At 27.3% G+C, this 15,552-nt stretch overlaps 1 protein-coding gene and 1 long non-coding RNA gene across 3 annotated transcripts in view; both read left to right on the top strand.

The window, feature by feature from the left end:
* LOC100158843 (angiogenic factor with G patch and FHA domains 1) overlaps positions 1-8,365 on the top strand; it is a 15,858-nt gene extending 7,493 nt beyond the window's left edge. The window contains exons 5-13 of the mRNA XM_008189952.3: positions 1,847-1,912; positions 1,972-2,061; positions 2,124-2,343; positions 2,446-2,603; positions 2,709-2,970; positions 3,465-3,660; positions 4,702-4,801; positions 7,783-7,951; positions 8,155-8,365. Of these exons, the coding sequence (XP_008188174.1) occupies positions 1,847-1,912; positions 1,972-2,061; positions 2,124-2,343; positions 2,446-2,603; positions 2,709-2,970; positions 3,465-3,660; positions 4,702-4,801; positions 7,783-7,951; positions 8,155-8,180 (1,287 nt within the window). The 3' untranslated portion in view covers positions 8,181-8,365. The remainder of the gene's footprint in view (positions 1-1,846; positions 1,913-1,971; positions 2,062-2,123; positions 2,344-2,445; positions 2,604-2,708; positions 2,971-3,464; positions 3,661-4,701; positions 4,802-7,782; positions 7,952-8,154) is intronic.
* A 1,262-nt stretch (positions 8,366-9,627) lies between these two features.
* On the top strand, positions 9,628-14,250 carry LOC107885097. Of its 2 annotated transcripts, XR_003839203.1 has the most exons (4): positions 9,628-11,526; positions 11,607-11,686; positions 12,865-12,958; positions 13,041-14,250. It is a non-coding gene; the product is annotated as an uncharacterized LOC107885097 (long non-coding RNA). The 2 variants fall into 2 exon arrangements; XR_003839202.1 differs by having other exon boundaries at positions 9,628-11,686.
* The last annotated feature ends 1,302 nt before the right edge of the window (positions 14,251-15,552 follow it).

The following is a 15,552-nucleotide window of genomic DNA, read 5'->3' as shown; positions in this document are numbered from 1 at the left end:
GAATGTAGAACTCAATAGGCTCTACGCACACTAAAAAGTTTATTAAATTTGTTATTTCTTGTGTTTTAACACATAAATTATAATATGACTTTACTAATCATTAATTATTTTTACAAATTATTATTTATATAAACTATTAATTTTTATAAAACAAAAAAAAAATTAATAAATTACATAATAGATACTGTTAAAAATCGAGGAGTAGGTACATTTTTTTTGTAAAAGTATATTTTATGGCAGGTAAAATAATATTAAATTTGTCTTCAAATTATATTTTTAAAGGAAGGTACTGTAGCTTTTTATACTTATTTTAGTGGAGTGAGGTTGTTAACGTGTAAAAAAAATCCATGCAATAGGTACATTAATTGTTATTATTTATTATAGAAAAAGTAGTTAATTATTACTATTATTATAGATTGAAAAATTGGAAAATGTCGGGGAAAATGTTAAAAAATCTGAAAATCTAGAAGTTGATAACCCAGAAAAAACAGAAACTGAAATTAAAGAAGAAGGAGAATGTAGTGAAGATGAAGAAAAATCTAAAGATTCTAAACAAGTCAATCAGTATAGTTTAGGAGAAAGCCGTTTTATATTAGAAGAAACTACTGGAATGTATTATGACCAAGTGACTGGCTATTATTATAATTTAGTAAGTTTAATTTATTTTCCCATCAATGTTTGGTATATTATAATATTATATACAAATATTATACAATTATAGAATAGATATATTTAAGACTATCTGATCCCGTGCACTCCGTTGCGCGTAAAAAAATATAACTCTTAAAATATTGTGATTACTCATGCTTGTCCCTGGTGTGCCCAAATGGGGACTAATAACAAATAAATACTAATTTCTACTAAATATTTCTCCTGTAACCAATAGCAACCATTAATAAACGAAAATTTCAATCGTAAATCTTATAATCCCCGTTTGAGCCCCTACCGGTGGCGTCCTGACACGAATATAATTGGCGATACGTTCTTCTTCTCAACGAAAAGAATGTATTGAAAAAAAAATAAATTGAATCGGTCTAATATCTCTTGAGAAAAATGGTCACGATTATCCCGGCACTTAATTTTATTATATAGATCATATACCTAGCTACTATACTACTATCGACTATGTATGAATATCAATTTTCTTTTTGAAACAATTCTTTGTCCTAGACAAACATATCTTTGAGTTAAAAGTTACTTAAAAAATAATGTATCTTGTTATGTAACTTAGTTAAAAGTTATTTAATTTAACTTTAACTTTGAAAAAATATATTTATGTAAAAATTAAAAGTGCACGAGACTGAGAGTTTTTTAATACATATTAGTGGCTTATTTATGGATGTGAGATTGCTTCACGCGTGTACACATTGAGCATATAATTCAAATACACTGATCAGTAATCCTACATGTACGTCTAATAAATGTTTTTACTTGTATAGCAATATATATATATATATATATATAAATTTAAAAAGCCTTATATGAGTATTTTTAATTACAGGATAATGGATTATTTTATGATGGAAACCAAGGGTGTTATTATTACTTTGATGTAATAGCACAAAAATATAGATTACATTCCCAGGTTCATTCAGATACTCCTCAATTACCTTCTAATGAGCTCAATGTAAAGAAACAAAAACATACCCAAGACATACCTGAAAGTATTAGTGAGGTTAGTGATTCAGAGAATTCTGAAGATAGTGGTAATTTAATTATTAAAGAAGACACAGAAGAAGATACTGAAGCAAATGAAAAAGAAATTAAAGATACTATTACAAAAACTATTGAAAAGAAACCTAATGAATTTCAAGAAGTGAAAGAAGAATTAAGTGTTGAAAACAAGGCCATTAAAGATGATAAGGAAGAACTCAAACCCGAAGATTGCCCTTGTCCACCTTCTACTTGTGAAGTAATTATTTATTTATGTTAAAAATTGATTAAAAGTTATGTTTTTTATTATAATTCCAGATTTTAGACAAGCGTTATTTGAATTTGTTGCAATATACAAAGTTATTGCCAGCGCCTAAGAACATAGTTCACAAATTAACACCTGATGGGGTAAACCATAACGGTAAGCCATTTGAAAAATTGGCACAACAACTAACTTACGTAATTTGCAGAGTAAAGCAAAACAATATGCACAAATAAGAAATTGGTACACAGTCAAGCATCAATTAACTGCAATTGAATCAGAAATTATTCAGTATGACAATCTAGTTTGGGATCGAATCGAACAATACCTGTGTCAAAATAAGAGGGATGATAAAAATTCCAATTGGAAATCATACAAAGAAGTTAAAGCTCACCTTTCTGATACACAAACTAAATTGATTAAATCAAGTAAATATTAATGTTTTAGTTCTAAATTTAATAATATTTTTGTAATTGAAATTATTTTTATTCTTTGTATTAATTTAAAATATTTGTTTTGAATAATTATAGAAGTTGTTGGATGGCCTCCATGTATACGTATTATAATAACAGAATCCAAAGCATGTAATTCATTGGTTGGTAAGCTATTTTTAATTACATGTCCTGGTGGAACTATAGGGCGTTCAACAAATAGAGATGTAGTAGTACCTGACGATAATGTTAGCAAGGTTAATAATCATAATTTATTTTTCACATCATTTAAATAAATAATAATAATATTGAGATTAAAAATTTAATTTAATATTTATTAAAGATTTATATTTTTATTTTAGTTACACGCTGAAATATCATTTATTGGTAATGTAAACAAAGTTGGAAGAGGTCATTATATTGTTAAAGATAAAGGTAGTACAAATGGCACATTTTTGGATGGTAAAAAACTAACAAAGCACTCATCTTCAAGTGAACCTCGTCATTTAGTCCATGGCAGTGAACTAACTGTTGGTGACACCAAATTTTTGTGTCATATTCATGATGGGATGGAAACGTGTAATTTGTGTGAACCTGGTATACAAGCTCCTCCACCAGAAGAAAGTAAGTATACATTTTATTTAATTTTATATTATTGCTATTAGATAATTGCAAATTAGTTGTTTTTATTGAACAAATAATTTCAGTATTTTTTAAAATGGGAAACTAACTAAGTGAATATGGTTTTATTATTATGGTTGGGTCCGAATTACTTTTACTGATATCCAGTAAACTGCATTTTTTACTCATACAGAACAAATTGGCTTGCTAATTTTGAGAATCTTATTTACACTTAATTGATACCTAATTCCAATTAAAAAATTTGTCATATTTTCATTCAAATTAATTACCTAAATTAATGTAGGTAATCTGTTAACATTAAATGTATTCATTATAGAAATTTGTTATAATATTTTTAAAGCTCCCATTAAATAAATATGTATTTATTATATAACTACTAAAAAGTCAATATACATGTTTATATTAGGTGTGTATGTCTATTTAATAATTTTATTTGTAAAATTAAAGGTTAAGAACAATTTGAATATTATTTTAAGGTGTTAAAAATGTTATACCTCCAAAACGTAAATTTGATGACGAACTAAAAAGTTTAAAAGAAAAATATGGATTGCTTGGCTGTGAACCACCAGATGCTGTATTACCAAAGGGATATAAAGATAGAGCTGATAAAAGAAGAAAAACAGTTGGATCTCAAAATGCAAACGAAAAAACCGAAGTAGCTTGTGTAACACAGTGAGTTTTTATAATTTTCGTAGTTAATTAAAAAGTTAATTCAGGGGCGTCATTTGGGGGGGGGGGGGGGGGGGTGCAGGGTGTACATTTGCACCAACTTTTTTTTAAAACGCTTTCTTTGGCCTGCCATCAATAAATATAAGCAGGTACCGATATACCTAAGTGTTTTATGTTATATAGCCTATATTTTTTCAGTATTAAAAAAAAAATGTATTGTACTAATGTTTAATTTCCAAGAATGTTTGATGTGGTTTAGAGGTCCTACAATATTATAATTGATAAAATTATAGCAAAACATTGTGAAGAATGGTACCCATAAAATACATTTCTGGTTTTATTAAGCTGGCTATATTATATATTTTGATTATGCAGAGGGAAAAAATGTGGTGTTGATTAGGTTTTTACTATTTTATTATTAAAGTGTTTTATACTCATAAATGTATTTACCAAGTTTAAATACCACTGTAACACCGGTATCCACAATATAAAATAAATACATTTAAAGTACCTATACACAGTTCTTCAAAAATAGTAACAATATTGTAATATTTTCATACCAATAACCAATATAAGTGACATATTAAATAAAAATCTTGTATAATTTTTATCCCCACTTGACCCCCACCAAAAAAAAAAAAAAAATGTTTTCTGTGGCCTAGTAAAAATTTGAATGGCCTGCAGACATTTTGGCACCAACAAAAAAAAAGTTGAAATGAGTTAATTGAAGTACTAAGTTAACTAATTGAAGTAAACTGAGTTAATTGAATAAATTCTACTTTGGTTATTTAATATTTTTGGAAAATTCAAAGTTATAACATTTTTGGATCTAATAAGTGAAATTGTGAAATTATTGATAAGAAAATACTAATATGAAAAAGAAAAATATTGCTTAAGTGCATACAATATATTTCAGAATTCATTTTCAACTGTTAAATTCTATTCGAATCATAAATTCAGACAAAATAATTTATTCTTTAATTAATAATTAAATATTTTATTTTTTTTAAACATACATAATAATATTTGTTTTATCTATTTTAGACCAATTCCTACAAAAAACAAAGGTTTCAAACTATTAGAAAATATGGGTTGGACACCTGGAAAATCTTTGGGATCTAGTAATTCTGGAATTAAAGAACCTGTAAGTATTTTAAAATAAAATTATATTTATTATATAATATATAATATTTATACCTACTATAATTAAACATTATTAATTTAAATAAAATACATGTTACTGACAATGGTGATATTTTATTGAATGATAAATTAATACTTGGTTTCATAAATAATTCTGAAATTTTTAGCCAATCTTAAATTATTTCAGTTTATTAACATTGATGTTTATTTGTAGGTAATCAATGTTGTAAACTCGTAAATGCACACAAAAATTAGTTTTTTTTCACTATCTATCTAATTATATAAAATCCAAATATCACTGACCCACTCATCTCTGTAACTCAAAAACTAGACAACGTGCGAACTTGAAATTTGGAATATAGGTTCTTCTCATCTTTTCTCTTATTTTGCAATAAGAAAGGATTTTCAATAATGTTGCATTTTAGTGGACTAATTAATAATTATAATTAATTACCGGCAATATGTATATACGGCGGCCCGCAGGTTTTCAGCTACCTGCAACCTATCCTTTTTGTCCAAAGGTCAACGCTAAGAATTGTTTCGAGAAGTTAATCGATGAAAATAATCTCATGCATCACGCGTACACCAATACTCCAATTATATTTTAAACAATAAAATGCACACCGATAACATAAACCAATGTCCAATACACATACAAATTCTATTGATCTAGATACACAATAAGAAAGGAGTTTCTGATATTCGCTTTTCAAAGAGGTGGTAAAACAGGGATCTTAAGATTCACAGTGGAAATTGAAACTTTTTTTTTTGTTCATTACTGGTTACCTTTGGTTGCAAGTTATATAATATGCAAATTATTTCACAAAGGTAGGTACAATTACGCCGGTTTGTCCATAAAAATAAATAAAATAACTCCCCAAAATATATTAATACATAAATATTAAATACTCCTAAAAATCCGGGATGATCAACTATGACTTCAATTTTAGGTATACTGTATACAAATTTTTTTTCAAATACAAAGCTGTACTAATATAGGTAGCCTATATTTTATCTCCATCGATGTATCCGCAATCTACCGCAGGTTAGATTGCGTACCTGATAATATTATAATGTTTGCATTACCAATAGCGAAACTCAGAGGCAACGCCATGCGGGATGGCTAAAGATATAATATGACTTTGCTTCCATACCTATGCAGAGCGAATTACACCCATAAGGAATTAATTAATCACAATTTTTTTCCCGGGCAATGCTGGGTTATTCAGCTAGTACTTTATTATAGTCAATAATGATTTTTCAAAACATACCTATATCATACACTGTAAAATAATTGAATTGATGCATAGACCAACTGCTTGCCTTTCAAATAATTCTTAGTGGAAAATAAATGAGTCTCAAAGAGTAAGGTGGTGCAAGTAGTAAACAAAAATATGGATTAGTTAAAATATATGAATACAAAGATAATTGTATGAAACTAAATAATGTACATGTTACGCCACTGATAGATTTTGTTCATTGAACATTTGAAATGTTATTTTAGTTTACTGAGTGAAAATAAAAAATAAAAATTTGATTTTAAATTAAAATGTTCTTAGATTTATTAGTTGATCTAAATAATGCCTAGTCAATCTCAATGATGTCATAACTTCTTTCAACTTTGACTGCTTTGATTAGTTATTGTTTATAATTACTAGTCATTTGTATACTTTCTTGATGAAATTATAATTGTGTAAGATAATATGTTAACACTGACTGATTTTAATATTTTACGGTGACACATACATTAGTATATTGGGAAAATATAAATAAAATATAATATTTTAAGCGAGTTATGATTACTTTAAAACACACAAACAATTTACAATTTTAAATACTCATAGCTCGCTTTGAAATTAAAATATAATAAAAAGCTCATGAGGTTGTCTAGATAATAATCTTACCTTTAGATTTTATAAGAGGTCAATTTACTCTAATGTTTAAGCTAACGGAGCTACACGTGTTCTGCTTTGCGTATAATTTGCTATGTTATGCACTTGTAAGACGGAGATAACACATGCGAGTATCACGCCCTCTTAAGATTAGATACTGTAGGTATTATGTGAGCTATACATCAGATTTTACGAAAGTACATTAAGATTAGTTATCGCTTATCTAACACAATATAAATATAAAATATACCGTTTTATTTATTTATGTGTTGTAATCACAGTGACACGTATATGATGTAAAATATCAAATATAATAGGCATTTAAAACTATTCAATATTATTTCAAAAAAAAATTTGGGGGGGGGATCTGAACCTTGAAACCCCCCCCCCCTGGCTACGGCCTTGATAATAACTATTTTACTATTATAAATAGTAAAACACACATATACATGTTTTAATGACTTATTTACTCGACTGATTAAACTATGTACCTAGAGTGTTGAGATTAGGTACTTAAAAGTTTAAGCTTCTTACAGTATTATTTATTTTAATATATATTTAACTACATAGACATCATTAAGGGATACGAGAAGTACTATTGCCACCCTGAAGAAATATAATATTAGAAATAAAACCAACTAAATAGAAAATTTTTTGTGGATAATTGTTTTTTGCTCACCCAGATATTTAACTATTTACACTCATGTCTAATTATAAAATAAATTATCAAATTAAGAACAAAATATTAAATTTATAACAATAATCATCTGCTATTTGTATACTTGTTTGTTTGAATATTAATTTGAATTATTATACTATATGTTACTAAATAGGAAAAAAATAAAACCAAAAGTTATTTTATATTAATTTTATAATTATTATATAATTTTGATATTGTGTTGCATTTTAAATACAAGTTTAAATACAGATTATAAATAGCTTCATTATTTATGTATTTTATAGGGCAAGCTTTGGAAGTTAATATTAGTAGTTTGTCTTGATGGTAACATATTTGAACAGTTAATTTACATTGCAATTTGTATGCATTATATCATAACACAAATATATTTATTACATTTTTTTTTTTTAGATTTCAATGGATGTCAGAGATGAAAAGATGGGACTTGGGTTTTCAACTAATTTTAATCAACCTGAACAACCCAAGACAAATATTTTAGTCAAACAATCAAAAATACGCTTTAACCTTGGTAATAAAAGTAATGTGCCAATAAAAACGAATCGTATACATTTTACTGAAGGTAATATTCAAAAAACTTGTAAATATTAATATTTTTATAAAAGGTTATTTAAATTAGTATTTAATGTATACCTAGTAAAATTATAATTATATAGGTATATACATAATTTTTAAGATTGTTTTTTTTTCATTTTTTTAACCTTTTAAAATAAAAATAATTATGATATTTTGTTTGGCTGTACTTACTTAAAAATTTATTTTCAGATGAAACATCAGAAGAAGAAAAATAGTGATTATATTTTATGAACATTAAAAATTATATTGTCAACGAATATAATTGCAGAACGAAGTATTAGTGCAACAATATAGATTATATTTCAATTTGCAAGAAGATAATGTTGGCCTTATGATGTATAGTTTTTAATTGATATTCCAAGTTCTACTCATATTATGATAAAATAAATAGTTTTGTATATTTTTGTCATAGAAAATTATGTAAAATTATGTACCTAAGCAATAACTTGTTATTTTTAAATCTATTTTACCAATATTAAATAAAAATTATTATTATTTACTAATAAAATAAAATATAATAATAATGTTCTTAGGTAAATACAAAGTAAAAACTAATATAGGTAGGGTTCAGATTTGAAGGCAAAAGCCTTTTTAATAATAATAATAATAGAGAAATAATTTTTATATAAAAATGGGTGTCATTTAATATGTAAGATGATGAACCTATTTATTTTTTTCCTTTTTTACTTATAAATGCCTTTTTACCTTTTTCACTCATAAATGCCTTCATTGTGCTTAATTTTCAATTGATTTGATAGTTTTATATAGAGCATATGTATTAAAATTAACGGTACAAATCGATTAAATGTTCTGAAGACTGTGCATTGTCGACTACTCGTCTGTCAATTATTTTTAATGGGTTTATTATCGGTGATATTTATCGAGTATTTTGTATGGCCAATTAATTTGACATTTATAAAAGTACACATACTACATATCTTTATATTAAAATATGTTCATAATGCGTAGATACTAGATACAAAATTGTTTGTCAGATCCCCTGAAAACTTCCGTGGACATATACTCCAGCCCACGAGAGTCGATACGTAAAAAATGCGTTTGTCGCTGCGCATCAGCACATTGCCGAATAGTGGGAATGGCATCATGGTGGGAGAAAACAGATGTGTCGTGTATTACAATATCGATGCGCGGTTTACGTATGGACTATTGGGCCTGAGTATAGAAAGATCATTTTCTATGTACAAAAATATTTTAATCTCAAACCGTCAACGTTTTACTGGAGACAGTTTATCTAAGTACGTGGTAGTGAATTTTTTTTTAATAAAAACTAGTTAAATAGTTACCAAATATACAAACTATTTAAATTTGTTTGTAATTGCTTTTTTTATAAGCTAAATGCTTTTTTTCCTTTTTTGACATATTAAATGCTTTTTTTATTGATTAATATATTAAAAATATATATATATATATATTAATTTATATATTGCCATTAAATCCGAACCCTACTAATAGGTAATTGTACTGTATTTTCTATTTAGATTATATATATTATTTAAAATTGTAATACAGTTTTTCTGAAACCATAAGCAATACCTACTTTTCTTTCTTTTAGAAGAAATTAATTTTTTCTTACCTCTTTACATATTACTTGTAAAAGTTTATTTTAGTAATTGGCACAATAATGTTTTGAAAATTATTTGATTGTAATTTTAACAATACTTTAAGTTTTAAAATTATCTTTTTAAATATTTATTTATTCAATTTAATTTTCTTTGTAAGATAATTACTGCAAAAAATTTGTGGGATCATTAAAGATTGATGATTGTTAAATCCTTTTTAGGGCACAGGAAAGAAATGAAAATAATAAAATAATTTTAAAAACTGTATAACAAATGACTAAATAGTAAATAGTCAATAGAGATATTATTTTTTTTTAAAAATGTGAATATTATACACAATTTTCTACATTTAGAGTGATATATTGACATTTACCCTAGCACGCTTTACCATCGACTTATTGAAATGAAACCTTCATGCTTTAATTTAGGAAGTATACGTGTCCAATTTTGTGAGAAAAATATGCTTTATTTTTTTTGTTTTTTATAAGAGAACCTAAAAATAAAACCTAGCAGTATACTTGATAATTTTCCTCTGCAAGGAAAATCAATGTAAACAAAAATGGGTTAGTAAAAAAAAATTTTAGCCACCCAAAAACATCCATATCAATATTATGGTTACTTTTATGAACTCTGGGTATTGATACAAAAAGAATTATAATGAAGATTTGAAGAAATGTGTTAAAACAAATTATTGTACTTTTAATTTATCTTTGTTTTATTTAATTCGTAGATTTGCGTATTTGTGAAGTTCAAGCAGACTGCTTGCAAATACAATAAATCATTTAAGTAATTGCATATTTGTGAGTTTTATTATTTAAGATATATACCAACATGTTTACTTACTTAACTACTTTCCTAACTTTCTATTTAACGGCTTTAACTTGAGGATGTAAAAGACACAACATAATAATATGTTGACAAATTGTAAAGAAAAAATGAATACTACTTTTTTTTTTAAAATACCAAAGGCAAAAAAAAGTTGAGAGCCACTGCTGTATTCTCTTAATTACAGAGGTGGTGTGTCAATGGCTCAATGAGGCAGGTGATGAGATCGTCATTCTTCTAATTAATATCAAAAAAGTTCATTCGTTTTTATCTAGCTATTTACTATTAAGAGGACCCTACCCAAGCACTTGTCTCCGTATTACACATAAATAGGACATTTTCATTCACTAGTTTCAATATTATGCTGTGAGTTTTGATATTAGAGTAAATTGACCTATTATCAAACTTTTAGGTAAGAAAATTATCTGTGCTACAGTGTGTGATTTTTTAACATTTTAATTTTCAAGCAAGATATGGACATATAGTTATGTGAAATTGTGAAATATTACCAGACATAACTTTGAAATTCAAAAGGGGTACTTTTTACGGAGGGGAAAATAATAAAGAACGTGTAACAGTAATATTGTCGGAGCCAATAATGTGACAGGAATCGAAAAAGTATAAAACTTCTCGTGATTAGAAAATCGAAACGACTAATAGACATTTCAAGAAAAAAATATACGAAATCGTTACCAGTCACATAATATTATTGTATACAGGGACGTCATTAGGATTGGAATCATGGGGTACCAGGTATCATAATACTTTTAATTCGATTGCACGTGGTCTAATGAACCCTGGGAGCAGTCGGTGAATAATATTATAAAATTGGCTTGGTAACGATACCTTGTTACCGTAATTGTGGGTGAATAGAAACAAAATTTCGAAATAAGTTTCATTGACCAATAACTACGGTCTAAGCATAACTATTTTTAAAAATTGTTGATGTATTACATTGGTTATGTTATGAAGAATCGAATTCAATTGATACATTTTTACCTCCATAATAATTATCGATAAGAAAATTGATAAGAGTAAAAATTATTTTACCTCCAAAAAATGTGTATCAACTTTATTATCATGGTTCTCATGAACAAATTGTGATAACTCCAAATTTTTTTTCACTTTTCGGCGTTGTTGTGGGGAATTAATTAACGTAAGTATCAATCCTGTTTAATGAATTGCTGATTTTTTATAATTTTTTTAATCAAAACATTTTGTTTTCCGGGTGAATAGAAACATGCCAAAAGTATATAAGCCAGATCCGCGCGGCAAATATGTTTAAAATGTTGTTTTTCATAAAATAAAGGCTATAAGTAAGTTATTTGAACGCTTTTTTTTTAAAAAAAATTCAAAATTATGTTTCTATTCAACCTCAATACAGTTGAATAACAAATTCTATGAAAACTAAGCAGTTGTTTTTTTTCACCCACACCTGCGGGTGAATAGAAACAGCGTACTTAAAAAAATGTATAAAATCAAATTTTATATAGTTGGACAACCGTTGAAAATTCTATCATGTAGTACACGGTGAGACCCAAATTTTGATGTAATTCACAGCATTGTACATATTTTAGATCCAGAGATATAACACCTGAAAGGTGTAAACCTGTTTCTATTCACCCACAATTACGGTACCTATCTATCCCGCAATGACGCCTTTATGCTCGTATAATAAAAAGCGGTGATGTTATTCACTGTGACTGTCTATGAATATTGGATTTTCGTCTTTAATAAAAAAACAAAAAAAAAGTTTTAACTATAGTGGATGAAAAGCTTGATTTTCGTTGATTATCACTCTGCGTATCACAATACTTTTTTTTGCGTAAATCGAGAGAAATTTATATGGATTTTAATGCATTAAACATGATATAAAAACTACAAAAAATGGATCAATAAGAACATAAGACATCATTATCGGTTAGGTTAGGTCAGTGTTTGGCAAGTTCCTTATAAAAAGGAATTCGTTCCGTTCTTCATTCTTTTTTTAAAATAAGAAATTCGTTCTGTTTCTTGTTCCTTAAAAAAAAAAGAATTCGTTCCTTTGTAAAATGAACGAGTTCCTTTTTTAGTTCCAAATAAAATAGAAATTCTTATTTAATCATTAATGTTTTTATATTCGTATTATGCATACTTCTATAATTTTTATTTATAATTATATAACTACAAGTAGGTACATAATTTATATGTTTATGCAATTTATTATTATATATTTTGAGATTTTCTTCAAAATTAAATTTTCGGCTAACGTATGTCGATTGTCTTAACGTCGATACTCGATAACAATCACTAATTAGGAATATACATTATACAAAAAATATATCTTAAATTAAATTATTACATACTTATCTGTATAAATTATTGGAACTAGAAAGGAACGAACAATTTTGTTATTTTTCCTTAAAAAAAAGAACTAGTTCATTTTCTTGCTCTTTTTTTATAAAAAGGAATTCGTTCATTGTGACGTTCTTAATTAAAAATGAATTCATTCCAGGAATCCGTTCCTTTTGGAACTCGTTCCTTCAAACACTGGGTTAGGTTAGATTATTATACGGCATAGTGTATCTGCAAATCAAGTCTCACAAGAGGTAGGTACATTTTTTTTATTAGGTACTGCTATGGTTATAACCATGAACTTGATTTATTTGTCTTATGGAAATTCAAAAATAGATGGAATGAAAACCAATCGAAGAAGAAAATCCGATAGACTGAAATCGATACCAACAGAATTTTGCTGGGACTCGCGGAGTGGGATTTGTCGAGGTGGACTCTGATGTTTTAACAACGTACTATCCTACCGACGACGAGAGCTGATGAAACCCTCAACGATTGAACGTTCCAAGGAGAGACTAACGAGTCAAGTGGTGAGGATGAGTCGGATAGTGATGGCGATAATGTGGAATCGCCTTTAATTACACTTGTCCAGGCATTAGATCTACAGAAATTCTTCAAATATATACGAGAACAACCAGATATTCCAGACGAGATGTTTTCTGGGATTACTATCCGAGTTGATTCTCAATTATATAATTGGTTCTCTATAAAGGTAACATACGAATTGGTTCCGAATTTCCGATGAACATTCATAACAATAATACAACTATGTTAAATTAACTTTTCAAATTATTATGATATATTTAACCAACCACATAATTTCCTTTTCGTTATACCTATACACGTATTTGTCAACGTTATTAATAATTAAATAGGTATATAGTAATATTTTTACTAAAAAATACCAATTTATTAGATATATTATTATTACACTAGTTCCCAGACATCATAAAACCTATTAAAATTTCATAAGATTACCGATTTGTACTTGGGTAGAAATTCAAAAAGTTGTACCCAAAATGATAGAGTAACCTGGGGTATAATGGCGCATGGGGCAAAATGAACTATTGTATATAAGTAATTTAATAATTGCTATCTGGTCAAACATTTTTATTATTGTGATTATGTTATCAAAGCCAATGCGATAAAATATTTTTTTCAGCAGTTGATGAAGTTTTGGCGGCAATATTAGGCAAAGTATTAATTGTATTCATCTGATATACCTAATATTTCAATATTTGAGTAGTATAGAAGTAGTAATTTGTACTATATAACGACACGTTAGGTGTTGCTTTTATATATATTCGTTTAGTACAAGTAGGTGACTAAACGTCAATACTAGTAAAATATTAATATGATAACAACTGAATATACTACAACACTGTTTATGCAGAAAATCATATTGGGGTAAAATGGCTTAGTGGGTTTTGGGGTAAAAGTGCGCAGTATTTCTTACATAATTATTGATTACCTTATAAACATCTAATTTCTCTGGCTTTAAATTGAATGTCTAAAAATTTAATTATATCTATTTAATTATTAATTTATTTGAACTAATGGGTACACAAGAACATTATATCTATGATTTATTAACAAATGATTAAATAATATTATGTAATATTTATTGAATAATTTATAATTATACTTAAAAAAATTACTTTGACTTAGTATTTAATACTAATACTGTATTAATTATATATTATATTAGGGACTTTTATATTATGCATGCATATTATATATATTTATATCTTACTATTTGATAAAAATAAAATAGGTAACAATCTTTTAATAAAATAGATTTTTATGAATTAATTTAGCATGCGGCCTATTATCCCATTAGGTGCGCACTTTTACCCCGATACATTACTGGGGTAAAAAGACGCATTTGTTATAATTTCCAATTATTTAGAATTTTTGGTATTTACTTTGGTAAAATCAACTTTTGACCAGAAAATTGAAATCTACATAATATTTATGATAGGAAAACAATATAACAATATTTCTAAAACGTGTATTGTGTATGCTACCACAGAACAGCTGTTAAATATTAGGTGCGCCATTATACCCCAGGTTACTCTAAGTAACTTTTATTGGGAACGAATTCGTACATTTTATTTGACCCGGGAACCAATAATAATTTCCATACTACCCATTTTCTGTACTCAGTATGACTGAAAACTTTACAGATAGGTCAGAATAAAATAATAAAAAACAAATAGATCTAACCGATTACTTCGAAGAACAGTGCAATCTCAAATCAATATATATATACGTCATACACGTCATATTATATGAGTTAAAATATTATTTAATTAAAACTGGGTACCTATATTATATGGAGCACTTTTTTGTACGTCATGTACGTCTGAGCATATTTACAGCCTTACAGGGTAGTGTAAGTGTACCGCGCAAATAAAATAGAAGGATAAAATAAATAAAGTCTCCGCGTCGTCTGACGAAATACAATTTTTTCTATGACTTGAATCTGTTTTTTTTCATCTCCGACCGCTCGATCTATGGAGGTTCCTCCGTGTAGGTATATCGTATATATAATGCATGTAAGTACCTACATTTGGACACTCGAAATAACACAACTCACAAGTATATAATACGACCGCATGTGTGTATACGATAATATGCTTGGTCGTAATGTGCCGTCGTCGGCTGCAACGGTGTAAATAGCATTTCGAGGGAGGGAACTGCTCATTCGGGTGGCAGACGACATGAATAATGATTGCCACCGTGAACGTACTTACTATACATTATGTACGCGCATACATAAAGGTGTATATATACAGTATATACATACCTATAATGTATATTATGTATTATGTAGGTATATATGATC

The sequence above is a fragment of the Acyrthosiphon pisum genome, chromosome A1 (genome assembly GCF_005508785.2).
Source record: "Acyrthosiphon pisum isolate AL4f chromosome A1, pea_aphid_22Mar2018_4r6ur, whole genome shotgun sequence".
NCBI classification, from domain to species: domain Eukaryota; kingdom Metazoa; phylum Arthropoda; class Insecta; order Hemiptera; family Aphididae; genus Acyrthosiphon; species Acyrthosiphon pisum.
Note: the sequence above shows the minus strand (reverse complement) of the source record. Positions and strands in the feature narration are given on the sequence as shown.